This window comes from Cyprinus carpio, chromosome A17, assembly GCF_018340385.1.
Source record: "Cyprinus carpio isolate SPL01 chromosome A17, ASM1834038v1, whole genome shotgun sequence".
Taxonomy (NCBI): domain Eukaryota; kingdom Metazoa; phylum Chordata; class Actinopteri; order Cypriniformes; family Cyprinidae; genus Cyprinus; species Cyprinus carpio.
In genome coordinates, this window is record NC_056588.1 from 4,287,374 (window position 1) to 4,310,433 (window position 23,060).

A 23,060-nucleotide genomic window follows, 5' to 3' on the forward strand; every position below is an offset into this window, starting at 1 on the left:
AAACTGCAAGTAAACATAAAGCTGTATGGTAAAAAAAATTAAAACAAAATGATGATCATGTAAAATGAATAAAAAATATTTAAATTACTGTTTAAAACAAGTCTAATATTTCAAACATAATTTAAAATTATATAAAAAAAAATCTAAATATTTTTATTGTATTATATTATATTTTGATTTACTGTTTCTTTTAATGCTCACAAAGTCTGCATTTATTTGATTAAAAATATAGTAAAAACAGTAACACGGTGAAATATTTTTACAATTTAAAAGAACAGTTTTCTATTTAAATATTTTTTAAAATATAATTTATTCCTGCGATGCAAAGCTGAATTTTCAGCTTTATTACTCCAGTCTTCAGTGTCACATGATCCTTCAGAAATCATTCTAAAATCCCGACATTTTTTTCAGGATTCTTTGATGAATAGAAAGTTTAAAAGAATTTATTTGCTATAGAAATCTTTTGTGACATTATAAATGTCTTTACTGTCACTTTTGATCAATTGAATGCATCCCTGCTTAGATTAACTTCTTTATGAAAAGAAAACATACCCCAAACTTTGGAACGGTATTGTAGATACAAAATATAAGCTCTCCACATTATATTTGTGCTGCCACAGTTTCACTGGTTTCAGTGAGAAACAACAGCAGGTGAACTGCAGAAACTCGCCCTGCCTACTTTTACAGACCCCACCAGCATGATGCTCCTTTAAGAGCAAATCGAATTCCTCCATCAGCCACCAGGCAGAAAAAACAACAACCTCTCCACTGATTTACAAAGGCATTACATGGATCTCCATCCATTATAAAGGTACATACTCATTCACACAATGGACCCAAGAGTGACCTCCGAAAATAAGGGCTTAGAACACATGCGTCCATATTCCCTCAAAGATAATGGGATTCCACTTGGCTATCAATTATAATTTTTTTGAGAGAGGGGCCAGAATGGAGCCCTTTAACACAGCTATAAGAGGTTCGCGATTTTATAATTAGATTTTGACGAGATCTTGCGCTCATTGGGCAGCCAGAAAATGCATTTCATGCCTCTCGATAATTGCGGTTCGTTTGAGCGACTTGAGTAACTATCAATAAATCATGAGGCCGACTGAAATATTAAACAGGGTGTAAGGTTATATGAATACCTCTGGAAAAGGACGTCAAGCAATAAAGAAGAGTGTAAACTCATCTGTAAATTTAAAAAAAATATACTAGTTGTTGCATACTCATATATGTTGACACTTTTTAAAACCACAACCAGTGCTAAACAGGATATAAATGCTTCCATCCCCTGGAGGACACAGGGCAATATTCGTTTTGAAAGGCCCATCATCAAACAACAGCACCAGTTATGAGCAGTTAAACATACAAGGAAGAAGATCATATTAATTAGGACCCAGCAGGTGGGGTGGTAAATATCCACAGGTCTAAAGAACGGGATTGATTTCCTATAGCGTGGAATTTCTGACTGACAACCCAGTACTAGGATGAGGGGACTCTTAAAAATGTCACACTCCTCTGAAATATTTCCAAACCAGTCGATATTAGATTTCCCCTCAAACCCTTCATTCAGCTTGTCCTCAAGCAGGAAGAATAAAGATGCTTCCCATTGCAACGATGAGTAAAGCCACATGCCTGGCATGCTTCTCAAACCTTTAAATCCACCGTCTTTAAAAAACGCTGAGAAACTTTAATGGCTCTTGGAAGTTTATCACTTCATTTATCACAACACAAAAGCATTTGGACCATAAAATAAGCTTCTGAGTTATCCATTTATCAACGATGAGTTAAAAGAAGACATTAAAGAAGATGTTTATCAGAAATATTATAATGTCACCAAACCCTTTTTACTACTTCTATTAATAGGTACAACAGACAAAAAAATGAGAAGAGAAATGAGATGCGTAGAGATTTATCAAACTCTACTGACTGTAAGAGCAATAGGGCTGGGTAACATATTGAATATATTGCAAATATTCAATATCTTCAATATTCAAAATTTCTTTTTGGCAATATAAAATATAGCAAAATTTTCACAGCCATCAAACTTCTTAAAGATTGCTTCTTGGGTCATTAAGAAAGCTACAGATATTTTAATAGTGACTTAAATATTTATTTTCAATAAGTCTTTTAAACTACAGTATTGGTTTCAGTGAACTGGTAAAAAAATGTTGCAATACCATTCAAATACGTTTTTTAAACTATAAAGCATGAACTGATAAATTGCACACAATGTAAGTTGCTTTCGATAAAAGTGTCTGCCAAATTCATAAATGTTTTTACATATCCATTCAAAAGTTTGTTTTTTGAAAGACATATCTTGAGCTCACCAAGGCTGAGTAAAGCCTTTACTGTCAATTTAATATATATCTGCTAAATAATGTATTAAATTCTTCTTACTGACCCCAAATTTTGGAACAGTAGTGTATATATGGAGATATATCGGGAATAATGCAACTGCATCACCCAGCCGTAATCAGCACCAAAGCTCAATATGTCTAGACCACTAAGCCAGGGCTTCAACAAACAATGGGCCTCATTTACAACAATTTAAAATAATGTGTCTGTGTAAATCATTCGTAAAACCATTCTGTCAACGTGGCAGTTTACATAAGACTCTTTATACAAACGACTTACACAGCAATTCATTCGGCTCCTGTTTTATAAACAAGGCCCAATGAGTATCATTAAACAGACAATCATCAGCCTAATTTGAGTATTATGGCACAACTTGATAGACAGATTATTGATTTTCATTTTGTGAGGAGCTCCTTTGAGAGAATAGAAATTAATAGAGCAGCATGTAGTTGAACAGGCTGAACTAATGCTCTTTTTTGGAAGAGTTTTGAATGGCACATACTCCAGCGTCGCCTCCTGAAGCTTCTTTGCCCGAAGTAAAGCTTCATCCCTCTCCTCGTTAGCCAGACGCAGTCTGGCCATCACAGCCTGGTCTCTCTCCCTCTGAGCCTTATAGATTTCCTCAACTAACGCTGAGAGAGAGAGAGAGAGAGAGAGAGAGAGAGAGAGAGAGAGAGAGAGAGAGAGAGAGAGAGAGAGTGGGGTTATTATTCTGGTATTGCACTCCAGAGCTCCAGCTGCACAATAACAAGGCTAAGCTCCTCGGGAAAGAGGTTATTGCAGTTGAAACACTATGGCATAAGTATTAATAACTCTAAGTGAGCCTTATTTTGAGAAGACAGTTTCCCCTGGGGAGGTGTGCGTGTGTGTGTGTGTGTGTGTGTGTGTGTGTGTGTGTGTGTGTGTGTGTGTGTGTGTGTGTGTGTGTGTGTGTGTGTGTGCACAACCACCCAGAGCAATAAAAACAGCAGCAACACCCTGAAGTCAGAGTTCCAGGCTCTTGGAGACTTGGAGACATTTTATTTATGAAATTTCAGCATGGAAACACTCTGGTTTATCAACATTGTACGGGAAACAGAAAGCAATTACACCAGGCTCATGAATGTCAGAAACCATCAGAAGGATATACTCATATAGGAGGACAAACATGACTGTGTTTGACCTACAGGCCTCAGAAGGTCCACAGGCATGCTGATGTACGCATTTCCAAAAAAATATTGGAAATGAAGGCCTCTAGTGAATGAATCAACTAATGAACGAACAAACAAGCAAATGAACAAACAAATGATGAATGGGTCCAAGGGCATACTGACGAATCTCCAAGAATCTCCAAGCAATACTTGAGACAAAGGCTGCCATCAAATATATATTACTGAATGAATGAATAAATAAATCCACAAACACACAACCAAATGATGACTAAATGAATGAATGAATGAAGGAATGAAAAGGCCTATGGCAAAGCGATATTGACTGCTAGCAAACATATATGACTGAACGAATGAACAAACAAACACAAAAGAATAAATGAACAAATAAATAAATGAACAAACTAACAAGTAAAAACAAACAAAAAATAAACCATGAGCCAATTTCCAAAGCATAACTATGAACAAAAACACTAGCAAATATACATTTCTGACTGACCAAACAAACAAACAAAAAGAAATTAATTATCAATTGAACAAATAATATAAATAAAATGAAAAATGAAATAATGGAAGTCAATTTCCAATTCATTATTACACACAAAGGCTGCTAGCAAATATTACTGACTGAACAAACATGCAAACAAACAAACAAACAAACAAACAACTGAATGAACGGAGAAAAAAAATGAACCAATAAATAAATAAACAAACAGATGAACCAAGAAGCTAAATTATCTTTGAACCAATTTCTAAAACCTTACAACACACAAACGCTGCTAGCAAATAAAAATGACTGACTGAACAAATGAACAAACAATCAAACATGAATGAATGAATGAATGAATGAATGAATGAATGAATGAATGAATGAATGAATAGCAAATGATAATGAACTAACAAATGAAATGATCCATGATCCAATTTGCAAAGCATTATTACAGTCCAAGGCCACATCAAGAAATAGAGGAATTAATGAATTAAAATGGACAAAGGACACATGAATGAACAAAATAACAGACAAACAAACAAAGAAGGTATGAAGAAATGCTTGAATGGACACAAAATAAACAAACAAGCAGTCTCCAGCTAAGAGAGTTTTGATCAAGCATGCACTGATTTGGATTCACGCACCCAACCTGACCTGCACCAAACTCAAAAATCAAGCAGACGGTTTGGTAAAATCCACAGGATTTTGCCATTACCAAACAGTCCTTGGCACCGTCTTTAATCCCACCGAAAGCAGCACAGTTATCAATCACTCACATCAGTTCTTTCCTGCATGTTACGATAAACAGTCATTCCCACACTAAGCCACTACAAAGTTCACAAAGCAAATCAATATTGCTGGAATTTGCTGATTAAACTTCTCCAACCCGAACCATACAAATCATATTGAAATGATGGCGGTGAATACATGCATTATCATCACCTTATTAAAGGAACAATTTGACTGCCTAATTGTGTGTCATATATGTCACGTGTCACATATTTCCGTTTAATTAACAAACTCTGAGGTGGTGCTTTTTAGCAAGTTAAGATCAAATGAAAAGTGAATATTGGCTAAATTTAAATATTTGTTCAGCAAAGGTGAGGAGCATGTAGATTTCATTGACAAAATAATCAGTTACAGAGAGGAATGATCACTTCTGATGAGGGCGCTTTATGTTAGACATACTGGTTTATGTTTACAAATGTCAAAGTGTGCTTTTCTCGGGTTCTGCTGACATGTACTAACTAATTAATTAAAAGTGTTTATTCTTCAGCTGTGTTGGAAGATCAGACATTTGCATTTAGAGATCTATGCAATGTCACACCTCACATTAAACACACAAAAAAGGTAAATCCTGCCATATTAAATGAGTCTACTTAATCTTGATTCTTTCCAACCATTTATATTCATTTCTTCACCCATGTGTCCTACCTGCTGCTCTCTCACTGGCACGCACCTCCTGCTCAGCCTCCTGTAGCTGAGAGTCCAGCAGCTTGGTTTCCAACTCTTTCTCCTTCAGCGCCAACCTGTCCTGGAGCTGCAGACACATAAGACATAAGCATAACTTTATAACTGAGTTTATGAGGTCAACAAAATAAAGAAATAAACAACATACCTGCTTGGTAGATAAACACAGTTTTTTTTGTTTCGTTTGTGTCACTTCAACATTCTACCAAAAACTGTAAATTAATAATAAAATTGGATGAAACACTACTTTTCAAAAGCTTTTTTATGTTTTTGAAAGAAGTTTCTTATGCTTACGAAGGCTGAATTAAAAATACAGTAAAAATGTTTGTAATAAAATATTACAATTTAAAATGTTTTCTTTTTGACTAAATTTTAAAATGTAATTTATTTCTGTGATGCAAAGCTGCATTTTCAGCATTATCACTCCTGTCTTCAGTGTCACATGATCTTTCAGAAATCATTCTAATATGCTGATTTGCCACTCCAGAAGCATTTCTTATTATTATCAATGTTTAAACCAGTTGTGCTGCTTAACCTCTTAACTGTCACCTTCTGGACCTCGACAGTATAACTTACTTGGCAGTCTATGGGACAGTCACAAGCCTCCCAGTTTTTATCCAAAATATCTTAAATTGTGTTCCGAAGACGAACTAAGCTTTTACGGGTTTGGAACGACATGGGGGTATGTGATTAATGACAAAATTTAAATTTTGGGGTGGAGTATCCCTTTAATATTTTTGTGGAAACTTACACATTTTTTCAGAATTCTTCAATTAATAGAAAGTTCAAAAGAACAGAACTGTTTGAAATAGAAATCGTTTGTAACAATTTTGTAGCAATGTTTTACTGTCACTTTTGATCAATTTCATGTGTCCTTGCTGAATAAAAAAAAATAAATTAAAAAAAAAAAATTAAAACACGCCAAGTAAATAATTGTAACAGTTCTAAAATAAATAGGTTTTTTTTTTAAAGCTGAAAATAAAGTTTTTAGGTGAATTATGACCTGAATATCATATATTGGCATCTGTTGGGCACACTTTCAATGAAACCCTAACTCATATCAGCCAACCACAACTTTATAACGACTGCGTCAAGCTTTTGTATTTGCACCACTACATCATATAATTCAAGACTTACAAAAAAAAAAAAAAAAAAGAGGAACTGTCATGTCTTGGATGTAAATCTGGATTGGCGAGTGATATTTTACGAGCCTCTCAATGATAGATTTAACCTCCTGTCTTAAATATTTTTATCCCGTCTGTTTTTGTCCTCCCAGTCTTTGTAAACATGACGAGGTTGGGCCAGAGTCCTCAAAGGGCTCTCTCAGATCACTGCCAGCAAAAACACACACTTGGGACATGTCCCTGCCCTTCTGTCAGGAGTCACAACTACTTGCACAACTACTTGCAAATTACGGGGACAACCCCCAATTACAGTCAACCCCCCCCCCCCCCCCCCCCCCCCCCCCCCCCCCCCTCTCTGACCCCTCAAGTGACATGTCTCCAGATGTGGCAGATATGCCACATACACTGACTTACACACTTTTAAGGCTCTACTTCTATGTCCTGAAAGAACAGTGATGTAGCAAGAATATATAAAGCAGAATGCAATGCAGTTTACTAGAGGTCAACAACTTCTTCTGCCCTCATAAATTTCAGTCCCTTCCTGACCACCTGATGTATAGTGATGACTTTTTACAATGCTACCTACCTAAAGTTAGTTAATATGGGATGTATGGTTAGAGTATAAAGGACACTAGTGCCATTAGATAGTAAGATGACAGATTGAGTGTTTGCTAACTTAAGCAGAGCTGCTAGGAAAGGCACATATGAAATAATTTTAGCAAATTGAGTTATGACGTGTATCTGTGTTCATGTAATGAAAAGGAAATAAACGAATCGCACAATCCTGTCTGACCTGGAATTTAGAATCTTTAAGTCTATGTGGCTGTTGTAACTTTTAGGTTAAATGAATGCAGCAAAACAACAAATGAAATATGTTGAAACTTTTAGAGTGTTGAAAACTAATGCAGCACAAGACCACTTACATTTCAAAAAGAAAGCTAGTCTAGTCTCTGACTGGATGAGCAGATTCCAAAAGAAATCAATCAACAAGTACAAATGTAGGCAGAGTTGAAGGACTAATAAACCTTAGTCAGGGTAGTGCCATGTTTAAATTTTCAACAGGAACAAGGCTGTGAGGGATAGAAGTACAGTGCACTCAATGGATTGTACTGATTGTTCATCTAACAAAACATCTTTCTGAAAAAACTTTGACTAGACAAAAACTCCATAAAACAGTTTTGTAAATTGTGAGTTGTGAAAATTACAGAATCCAGAACAAGACTGTAAGTCTATCCCTCACGGCCTGGTTTTAAGTTTGTGTTAAGTTCAATATGGCGTCTAACCTTATTAAGGTCTATCAGGAACAGAATGACTGACTTGATGAACTTTTTAACATGTGAATTCACCTTCTTATTGAGGTCTCTAAGGGAATCCAGCTCCTTCAGGAGAAAAGCAATGTTTTTCTCTTTATCCAGAACTGGGACTTGCTTTTTGGAGTCGCTGATAACTTTGAAATTTCCCTGGTCCTCGTGAGCATGAGCATGCCTTCAGAAAAGACAAAAGTTCATTAGAAGTACTCTTTTATTAAACTCCCAAACGGGCAACAAAAAATGAATCATTCACATTTTGACATGCAATTATCAAATACACAAGGGATGTGGTCTCCCACTTTCAAGAATATTACTGTGACTTATTTACTTTGAGATATTAGTCAAATCCTACAGTTGACCTTTAAGTTAATATTAAAGTATTACTGCACTGTATTGCACAGTAAATTACTTCCCTCTTGTAGCTAGGAATTCGATTCAGTTATTATTAAGGAGGCAAAGAAAATGCATTGGAATCTATATTTATAGATTCGCGCTGCGATATAATTAAAATCATCTTACAATGGACAACCATGCTAAAAGTGAATATTACTGCTATATTCATATTCTATAAAGGCCTTCTCGATAGTACTCAAGACAGATGAAACTAAATAACTGTTGCATACATTTCCAATGGCACACTATCTACTATTTTTTTTAAAGAAATTAGTATGCAATATGAATACTTTGCACAGTATGCACATTTTCCTACACACAGAAGAGTTGGATGACCTACTACATTTGTGTGGTATAACATTGTATACACCATTATAACATATATATTATAACATATACTCCATTTGTTTGTTATAATTATTTATTATTAGAATTAAACAACTAGTTTTAGTCAATTGTATTAACAATGTGCTTTCAAATCTCTACTATTACTACTAATAGTCTCTGGAACTGCCAGTCTGCTGTATATAAAGCAGACTTTATTTCAACTATTGCCACTCATTCAAGTCTCAACCTCATGGCCCTAACTGAGACTTGGATCAAACCTGAGGACACTGCCACTCCTGCAGCCCTCTCCACTAATTTTACTTTTTCCCACACCCCTCGCCCGATTGGGAGTGGTGGAGGTACTGTTCTACTTATCTCAAATGAATGGAAATTTGATCCTTTACCATTTCTTACTGACAACAGTTCATTTGAATCACACACAATTACTATTATCCACCCTGTTAAAATCCACTTTGTAGATGTTTATCATCCCCCAGGTCAACTGGATAACTTCTTGGAGGAGTTGGATGTGTTACTCTCAAACTTCCCTGAGGACGGTACTCCTCTGGTACTGCTCAGTGACTTCAACATCCACCCTTAAAAATCCCAGGCTGCTGACAATCTGCTTGCCTCATTTGACCTCAAGCGAGTGTCTACTATGGCTACTCACAAATCAGGTAACCAAATGGACCTTAACTACACACCCTACTGTTCCACTGACAACATGTTAAGTTACTCCAATGCACACACTCCTCTGCAGGTCACCTTTTGGGGTAACCTACGCTCTCTCTCTCCCTTTCGCCTATCCGGTTTCATCCTCACTTCCTCCGCTCTTTCAGTTTTCAGCACTGGACAGTAACACTGCTACTGACTGTCTTTGCTCCACTCTTACATCTCGCTTAGACAACTTTTGTCCCCTTTCATCCAGTCCAGCGCACACCACCCCCTCTGCCCCTGGCTGTCCGATGTTCTCAGTGAACATCGCTGTAGGCTCAGGGCTGCAGAGAGGAAGTGGCGCAAATCAAAAAACTCTACTGATCTTAGTTTGTATCTGACCATCAATCAGTCACTCCTCTCTTCCTTTCCTCTGCAAATGTCTCCACTGCTAAAACAACATACTACCACGACAAAATTAACAATTGCTCTCTCGCACACTTTTCAAAACCTTCTTTTCTCTTCTTCCCTAGGTCCTTCAGGGTGTCTTGGAGGGGTGAGGTTTCTAGGTTTCTAAGTCACTACTTCTTGCTACTGGGGATCTTCAGGGCTCAGTGCTTGGACCACTTCTCTTCTCCATCTACATGTCATCTTTAGGATCTGTCATTCAGAAATGTGACTTTTCCTACTGCTATGATGATGACACTCAACTCTACTTCTCATTCTAACCAGGTGATCCGACAATAGCTGTTCGCATTGCAGCCTTTCTGACAGACATTTCTGGGTGGATGAAGGACCATCACCTTCAGCTCAACCTTGCTAATACAGAACTGCTCGTGGTCTCAGCTAAGTTAGGTTTGTCAACCACAACTCCTTCCAGGACAGCCAGAAACCTTGGAGTTGTGATTGATGATCAGTTATGCTTCACAGACCATATTACTACAACCTGCAGATTTGCTTTATACAACATCAGAAAGATTAGACCCTTCCTATCAGAGCAGGCCACACAACTCCTTATCCAAGCTCTTGTTCCCTCCAGACTGGACTATTGTAACGCTCTCTTGGTGGGCCTTCCTGCATGTACTATCAAGCTTCTGCAACTGATCCAGAATGCAGCAGCGAGAGTGGTCTTCAACGAGCCATAGAAAGCCCACGCCACACCTCTCTTCATCAGTTTGCACTGGCTGCCAATAGCTGCTTGCATCAAATGCAAGGTACTGATTAGAGCCCGACCGATATATCGGCCGGCCGATATTATCGGCCGATATGAGTTAATTGCATTTAAATCGGCATCGGCGTTTATAACGGCCGCCGATGAAACATAAAAAAACAGTCTCATGCTTCACTCATGTATGAGTGTTGCATAGTTTGCCCACCAGAGGGAGCTCTGCAGCTCCCCAGTTGACAACAGCGCCAGAAATCCACTACAGAAGAAAGCTATCAGCCGAGCCACTGAGATGTACTCTTTTGACGGTGAGTCTGTCGTTCGTCATGTGAAATGATTGTAGATTTAGTTCATACACTGTATATGAAAACAGTGTGGTAGTTCTAGCTAACGGTCCTATCATTATCACTTCTAAATGTTCTGTAACATCACTTACAGCCGCTAATGCATTGCTATATTAGATTAGCCACAAAGCTAATACCATGTTTATCAGTGGAAGAGCGCGAACGTTAATAAGAGGTCAAACTATAACGTTAGCGTTTAACTTATTCTAAATATATCTAAAGTGTTTCCCACATAATGACCGCGTAACTGTGGCAGGGGGGCGTGTGTAGTCAATGACTAGAAGTTATGTACAGCGTGCCTCGAAAAAAAAACAACAACTGTTACGTTATTCTAACGCAAACATAGCTTCCTTTTTAGCAGGCCCCTTAAATGCTTGCTATTAACTTGTTTGAAGGTGGTTCTTTCTCAAAATTGACAGCGGTGTGTTCATGACACTAACGTTAACCATTCAACTTCGAATTGATTCCGTAATCTTCCGGTAACAGTAGGCTAACTTTACGTTCGCCAGCGCATGACGATGTTTTGATTCAGACTGCACAAAGAGAAGAGGAGAAGATATACGGGTCCGTTGTGAATGTGTCTGTGAGAGCGAATATAGTGTAGTTACAGTAACTACAGTAGGTGCGTCAGAAATGATTAAACCAGAGGGGACATGTAAATAAATGTGAGCTGAACAAGAGCTTTTTTTTCTTCTTTTTTTACAGATTGTTTCAAAGCAGCTGTACAGACATAACAGGAATATGTTGTAATAATATAGTTAAATATAAGTAGGTAATAGGTAATACCTATTGCTTGACAAATAATATATATATATATATATATATATATTTCTCTATATTTTTCATTTTTGCCTATGTAGGAGATCCCTGTTTATTATTATTATAATTCTAATGATGACATGAGTAATGATACATGGTGATATTATTAATACACATGCTTATTCTTTCTCTGTCTCTCTTTTCTGCCCTACAGATGGCTGAAAAAGGTGAACGCTGTAGCAGCAAAGTGTGGGACTACTTCTGCAAAGATTCCTCTAATGCAGTGTTCTTTTGATCATTAAAAAATATATACTTTTGATGTGCAATTGTTTAGTCATTGAGACTGTAATCTAAGGCTTTTTTTAACATAATCCCTTCTGGAAAATGGTTTATACAGCCCACATACATAGAACAGGCAGATATTTTACTATTGAATGTTATGTAAGTGTAGTTTATAGGAAATGGGTCTAATATCCAGTTTATTTTCAAAATCAAAATATCGGCTTATAAATCGGCTCTTTTCAAGTTAATATCGGCATCGGCATCGGCCCCCAAAAATCCATATCGGTCGGGCTCTAGTACTGATGTTTGCCTACAAGACAACTACTGGCTCTTCTCCAATATTCCAAAACTCACTAGTTCAGACTTATGCGCCCTCCAGAAGCTTGTGTTCTGCAAGTGAACGACACCTCGTGTTGCCATCCCAAAGAGGCACAAAATCACTCTCAGTGACCTTTTCTTGGACTGTTCCCAGCTGGTGAAGCGACTTGCCTATCTCAATTCCAGCAGCGGAATCTTTAGTCATTTTCAAAAAACATATAAAGACACATCTTTTTTGTAAGTCTCTTTGGATAAAAGCATCTGCTAAATGATTACATGTAAATGTATTAAAGTAGTGAGATTACATGACAACAACAAAGCATTATCGTTGTTTATCATTATATACTGATTTCCATACAATTTTTTTTTATAAAATAGCATGCAGTATACTACTTATATTGCACAGTATGCAGTATGGTAGTATTCCATTCTGAACACAGGATAACTGTTTCCAGTCAACAGAAAAACTAAAACTAACTAAAGAAAACACTATCAAGAAACGTAAAAGTAAAAGCAAAAGCACAAAGGTTGAGGCTAAAAAAGCTGCAAACTAAAATTAGACTAAATTTTTCAGGATTGGATTGTTATTACTCAGTGTAAGTGAGTGTGTCCGTGTGTGTGAGTCTCTGTTCTCCTGACCTGAGTGTGGCAGACACTGCCCTGCTGACTTGAGGTGTGTGGACTGGACTGCTGGCTGTCTCGGTAATATCCTGCTTTTGCTGTGCTGCGGGTCTCTGTGGAGACAATCTCTCCTCCTCCATGATTCTCAAGTCAACTGCAACTGGGCCTGGCACGGGCGGGGGTGGTGGGAGTCTGAGCGTCAAACCTTCTCTGGGCTTGGGAGTCTTAGATGCTGCATTAAAAAAATGCGTATGAATCAGCAAGAGCCACAATAACATAGAAAGGGCAATAATTATTTCTTTCACTTCATTGCTTCACTTTTATAGTACCACCCGGTGCTATCATGTTCCAAAAATTTCAAAAAAGCCAATATAGTTCTCCATATGACTACTGCACTAAGTTGGCTTGTGATGACTATTGATTTGGCCAGACATGCACTATTACAGGAGAGTGGGAAAATGTCAAACACATCTTCATTTCTAAGTGATCTTTTTATTTTATTTTTTGCATTGAAATCTAGAGAATATAAGTAAATTAGATTTTTTTTTAGTTAATATAATATAATGCAATATTTATTTTCATTCAATGGGCCTCAATCAAGTTTTTGTCCTTCGTTGTAGACAGTTTGGGCACCTCTAATTATTCCCATTATTGTACCATGGCTTTGTGTGAAGAACAGAGTAAAATATAAGTTTAATTCACTGGAAATCTTCTTCACCACTACAATGGCTCTCAAATCTCATTTATAAGACTGAAATATCATCATATTCAAATTTGGCACAATGTGATTAATTATGAGACACATGAGAACAAATGACATTTGGGATTATTTACTTCAAATCTGGTGTCGTATTTTTTTACCTGCTGTATTTGACACAAACATGAGTGAATTCTGAGAACTGCAGTTAGAAAAAGATTATCATTGAAAAACGACTTAAATTTCAGCCTTGTACTCACACAAATGACTTGATATTAAGATTTTATGGAGCTTTTAGTCATTTTTACATCAGACTCTGATTCCTATTGACGTTCATTATAAGGAAAAGGGCATAAGAAAGAAAGAAAATCATACAGAATTTATTTTTGGGTGAACAAATCCTTCCCAATTTTGATTCTTTTATACTCCACTATAACAAGCTAGTAAAAAATAATTACTGTTTTCAAACAGGTTTTCCAAACATTCCCCTGTCTGTTATCGGTCGCCCATGTAGACAATCCCGCCCCAAACTAATGCTATTGGTTGAGTCAATGTTGGAATGTTCAAACAAATAGAGCATGTTTCAAAAGCGCCACACTGTTTAGACTATTCAGTGAAACCATCCTAAAGCTGCCTCTGCATATTAAATAAAAATAATTTTAGCATCCAGAAAAAGCTTTAGGAACTAAATTAAAAGAAAGACGTTGCAACCATAACATATAAGACTTCCATTCTTCTGCTGTGAGATTATAGTCTGACCGTTTGAAAGGCAGCTCTGTTGGTTGGTTTGCGTCAGCTCTCTGAAAAGGAAACTAGGTCTGGCCGTCTTTCATGAGGGAATGTGGCGATCTGTGCCGAGTGACTGGCAGGAGGGGGAAAACGAGGTCTTCTGTCAATGTTTCTGTAGCGCTCAGGGCCAGAGATACAGGCGGAGGGGCAAACACAGAGGCCTGTCTCTCTGGCAGCCTTTCTGAAAACGTGCTTTGATACTCTGCGAAAGCTGGATGTAACCCGGTTCATTTGTGATCAAAACCAAAGAGCGACAGCCCTTGAATCAGAGACATTTTAAACGAGTGCAAATTTATGATTACGAAACTGATCAAGATCGAGACTTGAAAGATTCAAAAAATGTTGAAATTGTGAGAAGCAGAGGGTGTTTAAACTAATTTTAAAGGTAAAGTGTAATTTCTAGGTAAAAACAATGTCTTTTAAACAGATTTCATAAATTTGTCTGCCATTGGTCAGCCAAACAGATACTCCCTCCCCCAAATTCACACCATTGGTTGAGTGTTTCTGGGTGGGGCTAGTCGGGATGCTCAACAAACAGAGCAATGTTTTGATAACGCCACAGAGCCACAATGTTTACACATTTCAGTGGAATCAACCTACAAATGGTTTCCTTACAGCAGGAAAAAAATTACACACTTCAGCTTTTACATTTACAAGCAAATTAAACAGATAGTAGCACTAAGTGCATGTACAAGGTCAAGTGCTACACAAAAAAGCCGCCTGGCCATCCTGAGATTATAAAATATACATAAATCAGTTCAACATCAATGCAATTCAAATTGAGCAAAACTCAAACAACAGAGTGCTAAAATCAAAAGCATCAAAAAGGGGGAATCATTCGGCGTTAATAAATGAGTTGTGATGCACGAGTCTTGCGACCACGATGTCCAAAAAGCTCCAGCTTAGCCGCCACAATTATTTAGCGAAAGGTCAGGTTTTGAAGTCGAGATCAGGGAGGTCTGCCTCATGGCTTTGTTGCTAGGGCTCTGCTCTCAGGATTGCTGGAGACAGTTATTAGTATTCCCCGTAAGACTCACCCGTGCAAACACCAAATTCAAACCATGAATAATAACGCCAAACACACTTATAGAAGCCCTTTGTCACATTGCAAATATGCGACTTTTGGAAACATTGTTCCCTAACCTGGGTTACTTCTTTAATTTTATCTCCCACTCCGGGTGTCTCTCACAAAGGTAACTGCCCCTGAGAATGTGTGTTTAAAGCGCTATTTCCCTAACAAATGGGATGAGCAGGGCTTTTAATCAAAGCGTGCAAAGTAAAGGCCCATTTCCTATGGGAACCAAGTAAGAAAGGACTCAACATTAAGAGCAAATTCAGAACTGAAGAATTGTCTCCCTTTCAAATGATGAGTGTGAATTTGAATTGACCACAAACCACATGATACTGAATTGGAATTTGAATTAGAATGACAGGAAGGGGAATTTAATGAATTTAATTTGAAGAAACTCAATACAGTTATACAAGAAATGACCTACATTTGTTCACAATAACTTCCTGACTTTAAGACTTTTAAGCAAGCATTTTGAGTAATTAAGTATTTTTCAACAGTGGTCCACAAAATAAAATATTAAATATAATAATAAATCATATGTATTAAATATCTAAATACATGAAATAAATATAAATACATTTTTAAAATATCTAATATTAATTATTAAACCGAGAAAAAAAAAAAAAAACAGAAATTAAAAATCTAATTCAAAAATAGTGAATGTGTTGTTTGAACCGTGTTAATTCTACTTTCTTAAATGCAAATTTGAATTTTGCATCTTGTTTGCTGCCCCAATTCAAATTCAATTTTCATTATTGCCATTTTTCCTCTATGCGTGCTACCAACGGTCTCGTGCCACCTTACTAATGTCTGTCACTAATAATCAAACACAGGCTGATTAACCGCCTGCAAAAAGATTGAAGTGTTTCACCAACAGCCCAAATGTATATTTGAGCAGTGAGGCAGAATAAATTTGCATATCAGGAGCGTCTGGTGAAGGGTTGGTAAATACTCTGTTTATCTCTCATTGTCATTCCAACCAGTCTATCTAAATAGTGCTCTTCCACAGCGTTATGGCCTAGGGTAAAGTTATTACATAGCAGCCCGGCATTATAGAATAGTGTAAACAAATGTATATGCAGATAAATGAATAAATAAATAAATACATGTAAATAGCTGTTAATATACTATTTACAGCATTTATACATCGGGAAGCTTGTAAAACAAGCCTTTAGTCATAAAAACAGACACATTCTGGCAGAAATGCAGATGGAAATGGTTGTAGTGCACATAGTAAACAAATAAGGCAAGAAAAAAGAGCCTTATAACTGTAAAATAACACAATTAACTTTTTCATAAGATATGTTTTCGCTATGATTTGTTGTGATTGGATTGCAATTATCATGGCCACAGTAAAACTAATTTATAATTCATTACCTTGTATGAGTTTCTCCTCCAGGGCTTTTGATAAACTGTGACACTGGGATGTAGCTGAGGTAGTTTCAACTAAAGAGGATCTGAAAAAATAAAAAATAGATGTGAAACGTATAAATATGCAAAACAAAAATATAAAACCAATGCTATTTTTGCTTGTCCCCTTCGATATCTAACAGCAGTGCACTTTGTCTGACACACTCAGGTGAAGACAGGTACAGGATATTGACAAACTGTACATCAATGCCACTGCTTTGAAGGAGCTGCATGTTTTGTTTCAAAGCGCTGAGTAAAGCAAATATCAAAGACCTACAAGAGTTCTGACCCAAAGAGACAGAGTTAACTCTTTTTAAAGTCATATATACTCATATTCTTCTGCAAAACAAACACAACAATCAGTGTCATGTGTAAATAAAAATACTACTAAATTTGTAATAATATATTGCTTTTAAACACAAAAAATGTGAAAATATAGCCAAAATGTACTTTAAACACATTGCAAACTGAGCTAATTCATAATTTCAGTATATGTACTTTCACTTTACACAATTAAAAAACAAATCAACAACTTAAATTTTAAAGGTGTATATTGCTTTAACATGCTATAAATATAGAATTAACAAACAAAATTCAAATTTAAATTGTTCAGTGATAAATTTCATGATATAAGATGTAGTTCTCTACAAAAACAACTATTCTACTGCAAAAAGTTTAAATCAATAAATTTGTCATAACTTAAGTACAAGTTCAAATCATAAAGTGAGCCAATTCAGTACTGAAATACTTTAAAATAATTAACACAAAATCTTCCATTGCGTGCATTTTCTGCACAAACATTTCACCTGCAACCAATTTACTTTGAGCAAACTAAACCAGCAGTTGATTTTTAAACATTGTCACACCGTTTTGGATTTAGAAAACACATCTCTGCAAAGATATCATTACATCGTGTAATCATCGCCTGCAATGTACACTGATAAACATTTCACTCATATTATAAAAATCGTCCTTAATTGTAACATGTGAAAGAAAGCCATTGACAAACAGTGTAAAATGAGCCGAGGAAGGCATCTTTACCCAAGTTGTGGTGTGGTCTCTGAACAATGGTGCTTTACAGGGGACGGCAGCCTTTGTTTCAGTTCTTCATTGACTTTAGGATTAGCTGGAAATATATAGAAGGGATATGATTAATTCCACTGCGGAAAAAAATGCTTTTCATCACAGGCTCGAGCTCACTCCTTTTCCATTAGACTTAGAAAGGTTAGTATTAATTACAGCCTGTCAATATGATCTCGGGATGCTTGGTGGAGAGCAATCTTTAATAACCTCTGGAGTAGAGGCAGAAAACAAGACAGGCGGCTTTTAATATGCCGTGTGAAATTATGCTTTAAGACTTTGTCTTTATCTCATCCACTGTGTACCAGTGCTTTACCTCGCAGTTTATGGAGGACTAATGAACGCGGGCAATTAACAAAGCGTAATCCCACCATGCAATCGTTTTAATGCTTTTAGCTATCAGAAAAGTAAACAGCCATTTAATAGAGCTCAAGCCATATCAGATCCTAGTCAGTAAGCGCCAATTAAAGCATCATCTACTCAGGTGTAATTAAATAATGGTGGATAATTTAGTTCTGTGAACGGAAGCTAATTCATAAGCAAGCAACAAACAGACAGGAGGCAATTAGCAGGAACGCTGACATTCAGACAGCAGAGCCTGTTGATCGCTGGCGGTAGGAGCCTGGTGAAGAGCTTCCCTCTAGTGGTGGAGCTTCTGAGACAAGAACTTCTTAACACAATACACACTGGGGGCTTAAAAGTGTAAACACTTACCATTTCAGTTCTGTCAACTGTAGGTGCTTTGTGGTGTCACATTTACAAACCAAATAAATGCAGAACGTCTTCGAGAAAGGGTCGGACTGAACCAGGCAAAAGCAGAATGTTTCCCTCGTGTTTCCTGGTTGGTTATTTTTTGGGAACCACTTTGGTTAGGAAAACCTTAATAGGTCACACATGTCTTCTAAAAGTTTCCCACTTCTCTCACCAACAGGATTTTCAACAAAAGTCTGAGACTGCAATTTCTAGCCAAAGCAATATTTTAGAGCTTAAAAAACAGCTTCCCTGACATTTCATATTGTATTATTTCATATTATGGCATTTCCAATTGTAAAAATGACCTAATATTTCCAGTTGGAATCCTGCATCTTGGCTTAGAAAGCTCTTCTGGAATGAAAGATTTTGTTCTTCGTGAATCTAAAACATTTTCAATTTTCTGTGCCGAACTGCTCACTATGTTTAACTAAAAGACCTTTTGAAACCATTAGATTGTCACATTTCGTTTTCTACTGTTCAAAAGATTGGGGTCAGTTAGATTTGTTTTTGAAAGAAATTAATACTTTTATTAAGCAAGTTCAGTTCATTGAACTGATGAAAAGTACTGTAACTGTAAATACATTTATAGTGCTAAAAAACTATTCCTTTCAACTTTCTATTCATCAAAGAATTCTTAAAAAAATATATCACAGTTCCCACAAAAATAACTGTTAAGAAATGTTCCTAAGCAATAAATTGGCATATCAGAATGATTTCTGAAGGATCATGTGACACTGAAGACTACTGAAAAAACAACTTTGTCATCACAAGGAAAAGAGTATAATTTAAAATCTATTCAAACTGAAAAAAATGTTCTTTATTATTATTATTTACATTATTACTGTTTTTAAATAAATGCCGCCTTTATGAACATAAAGTATAACTAATATTTTGAACAGTAGTGTACATTGTACTTAAGAAATGGTGGCAAAACATATCAAAATGTCTTTTTTAAATAATCAACCGGCTTTAGTTTAAATCATATCAGTGAATTATGACTTACTACTTGCTATGTAGAAAGAATCTTGGACAAAACTGATCAAGATTGGACAAAAATTGGATAGGCCCATTGTTTATTTTTTTTATTTTATTTATTTATTTATTAAGGTCAATTTGACAACCTTTAGGAGCACACTACCAAAGCACATAAATGCCCACAAAGTTAACAGACATTTTTAAAAGCCACACTCTTAAAAATAAAGGTTCTTTAAATGGTTATTTTAAGAACTCTCCACTGACAGGTTCTTTGAGGAACCCAAAATGGTTCTGCTATGGCACTGCTGTGAAAACCTCCTTGTGAAACCCTTATTTTTAAGGGTGAAAAATTCAACTATTTTTAATTCCCAGCATCTTTAAAGATGGTATATGTAAATAAGAAAAACCACAGGACAAACAATGATCAGTTTCTTGGGAAAAGGAAACAAAGCTCATGAAAATGATACAGAGGAGGGTGGACAGCATGAGAGAAAGTTGGCAGAAGAGAGCTGAGAAGACATAAAAAGTGAGTGCTCTTGGGAGGTTGTGCACGAGGCGGGTGGGGGTGACCCCTGGGGCAGATGCCAGTGGAACGTTATCCCCGCGCTGTAAGCCAGCACACACAGCTCACACCGCTCACACGCTATTCAGCTCAGACACAGTCAGGCGTGAACGGACAACTGGCTTTTTGTGCCAAACACCACAGGGCTCCATTAATCTCAGTGATAGACTCTGAGCGGGAGCCGGCCCCGCACACCGCACTTTCACAGAGAAAGAGAGGAGGATGAGGATGAAGAAAGAGTTTAAAGATAGTAGGTACGGCTAAGACGCCTGGTAATCCGTTAACACTAACAAGAGAAAGCAGCTTTGGAAAAGACAGAAAGGGGGAAAAACAACACAAAGCATACAAACCTGACCTTTTGATGTTCACGTAATTTTCAGCGAGACACATTAAACAGTTCCCAGAAAAAAGGGCTTTATCAAATAAATTTGGACCGATTCATTGATTGACACCGTTTCCTGAGAGAATCACCCCCAAGAAACTTAATGAAATTGATACTATCCAATAATCCGATATTGAAAAACAGGGAAGAGCTCGTTCTGGCTTAATGAAAGTTTGAATTGTGCTGAGTGGCAATAGGAGGCTCCTGCTCCAGATGGTGAATTAGCATCGCATCTACATTTTCTACATAATCTGCAGGAGTTTCATGATAGATTAATGAGCTATTAGCCTTGGTGCTCGCAAAGCAGTGACGAAAAACTACATTCAGGCCAAAGCTTGCAGATTGTAACATGCTACATTGAAGCCAATAACCAGTCATTGTGTATAAACAGTGTCTCTACGGCTAGTTGAGGAGCTGATTTAAATCAAATCAGAGTTTAATGGCATTTTATTCCTCTTAAGTAAATGCTCAAATAAATCACAAACCTAATAGCTAAAAGATAAGTTAAAGGTCACTGATTGAATTAAAGTGTGTGATTTTAATTCCTTCTTATTCCAGCTTCATATCCAGATACTGTAATATATTCACAAGTTGAATGCCCAAAAAAAATATATATATATTGTGGCACACAGTAGCAGTATCTCAACCAATGGTATGAGTTTAGGGCGGGACTATCTGTTTGCCCGGCCAATGGCAGACAGAGAGATGTTCGGGAAACCTGTCTGAGAACAATTACATAAAAACATTATTTTAGCAATTTTTATTTTGTGATGCTAGTGGTGAATAAATCTAAGCTTAGGTTTTTCTTATAATATATGTATATGTATATCTATATAATATTAATATTCTCTATTATTTTTCTATCCTGTTGTAATTACAATGTGAAAATGTGTCTATTAGAGCAATTTAAAAACGTATCTGTCAGCTCTGAAAAAGATACAAAAGAGGAAGCTTTTCAGACTTAGCTATCTTTTCCTTCAGATAACGTTGAATATTTCATCAATATTCATTCACGGGGATAAAACGTGAGTAAACAAAGAAACATTAATAGGTTAGAAGCCCGCATCAAATGTAAAAGACAGCTCAAATCTTACAAAACAGCATTTGCCACTTAAAGCCACTTTATCCTTCCTTCAAACTTTTCTCATTTCAATTTGTCCTTTGCTGTCACTCAGTGATCTTCATTTTCCTGTCTTGTAGACTTTAAGCTAATTGCCTCGGTGGGCTACTTATTATTCATGTACAATTATTAGAGTGTAATGTCTTTAAATCCTTTTAAATGACCATTCATGCATCGCATTCATTGAAAATGCCTTTGATGTCTGTCAAAGATGGAATTCTTCAAAAAGAAATGTCTAAGCCCAATTTCAATCGCTCGAAGAGGGGGGTTTGGCGTTTCCCTCTAATATAAACTAAATTCCATTAATTTTTTAAGCTGCATTTAATGCATTTCTTCTGCAAAAAGTTTCCAGATTCTTCAGGCTGTCATTTGTATTCCAGCTGACTTTATGAATATTAATAACAGTGTTATCCTGATTAAACGGGCTTCATGTGAAATCCTCATGAATCTACGAGCTCAGGATTCTCGTCTTACTGATTCTTTATGAATTTTGATACGGACATGAATGTGGAGAGAGTCTTAAAGCAGGTTTAATTGTACAGCATGCTTGTGCCACAGAAGGAAAAAGGCAGACATGAATAAATATGGATAATGATTTGACATGATTTGATATGGATAAACAGCCTCTTTTATATGGGGAGGTGCGCACAAGCACCTGGGAGCACCCCGCTGTGTAATTTGATTGTCACGGGCTGTCATGAAGCTTTGAATGGTCTTGACTTTTCCTGGATCAAAAGATTTTATTGACCCCCTGACAGATACTGTATTAACAACAGAAACTGTTTTTGTCAATCAGTTACATGAGCTGTAGGCTGATTCCATCTCACTGGAGGGTTGGTATTTGTTTCCATTTTCCATCTGTTAATGCTGATTAATGAAAACTGTTTCTGACTCAGAAATACACTCTTAAAAATAAAGGTGCTTCACGATGCCATAGAAGAACCTGTTTGTCTAAATGGTTCCCTAAAGAACCTTCAACATCATGATAAAAAAAAGGTAATGTCAGAGAGCACTACTGAAAAAATGCTTCTATTAGGCTTCTCTCATTTAATAAATAAATAAATAAATAATAGTTATAAATAAATGCAAAAAAATAATACATATGTATTGAATTTAATTAATAAATGATTCAAATAATTTAATTGAATCAATAAAATTAATAATCTAATTAATTATTTTTTACTTATAATTTTTTTAGCATGAATCAGCATAAAAATGTGACAAAAAAATGGAATTAAAAAATAGACATGATTTTGACAATGCCTTGCAATTAGGCATGTTTCACACAAGCTGGCATTAACTGTATTTAACGTCTTTGATTTTTTTTTATGAAATTACATATTGAATCCCTGCTTTTCGATGTGGTCTCTGACTTCTGAACCCTGCTGTATACAGCATAAAAAAATATGATGATAAAAATTAACAGAATAAAAATACTTACTTTTTCTTAATTTTAT

General features: G+C 36.4%; 1 protein-coding gene across 1 annotated transcript in view; it reads right to left on the minus strand.

Annotated features, from left to right (window-relative positions):
- The window catches only part of LOC109050327 (mirror-image polydactyly gene 1 protein-like), a 73,420-nt gene that overhangs the window by 34,944 nt on the left and 15,416 nt on the right, over window positions 1-23,060 (minus strand). The window contains exons 3-8 of the mRNA XM_042773602.1: window positions 17,773-17,857; window positions 16,699-16,778; window positions 12,782-12,995; window positions 7,937-8,075; window positions 5,431-5,536; window positions 2,861-2,990 (exon numbers count right to left, since the gene is read on the minus strand). Coding sequence (XP_042629536.1) covers window positions 2,861-2,990; window positions 5,431-5,536; window positions 7,937-8,075; window positions 12,782-12,995; window positions 16,699-16,778; window positions 17,773-17,857 — 754 coding nt within the window. The remainder of the gene's footprint in view (window positions 1-2,860; window positions 2,991-5,430; window positions 5,537-7,936; window positions 8,076-12,781; window positions 12,996-16,698; window positions 16,779-17,772; window positions 17,858-23,060) is intronic.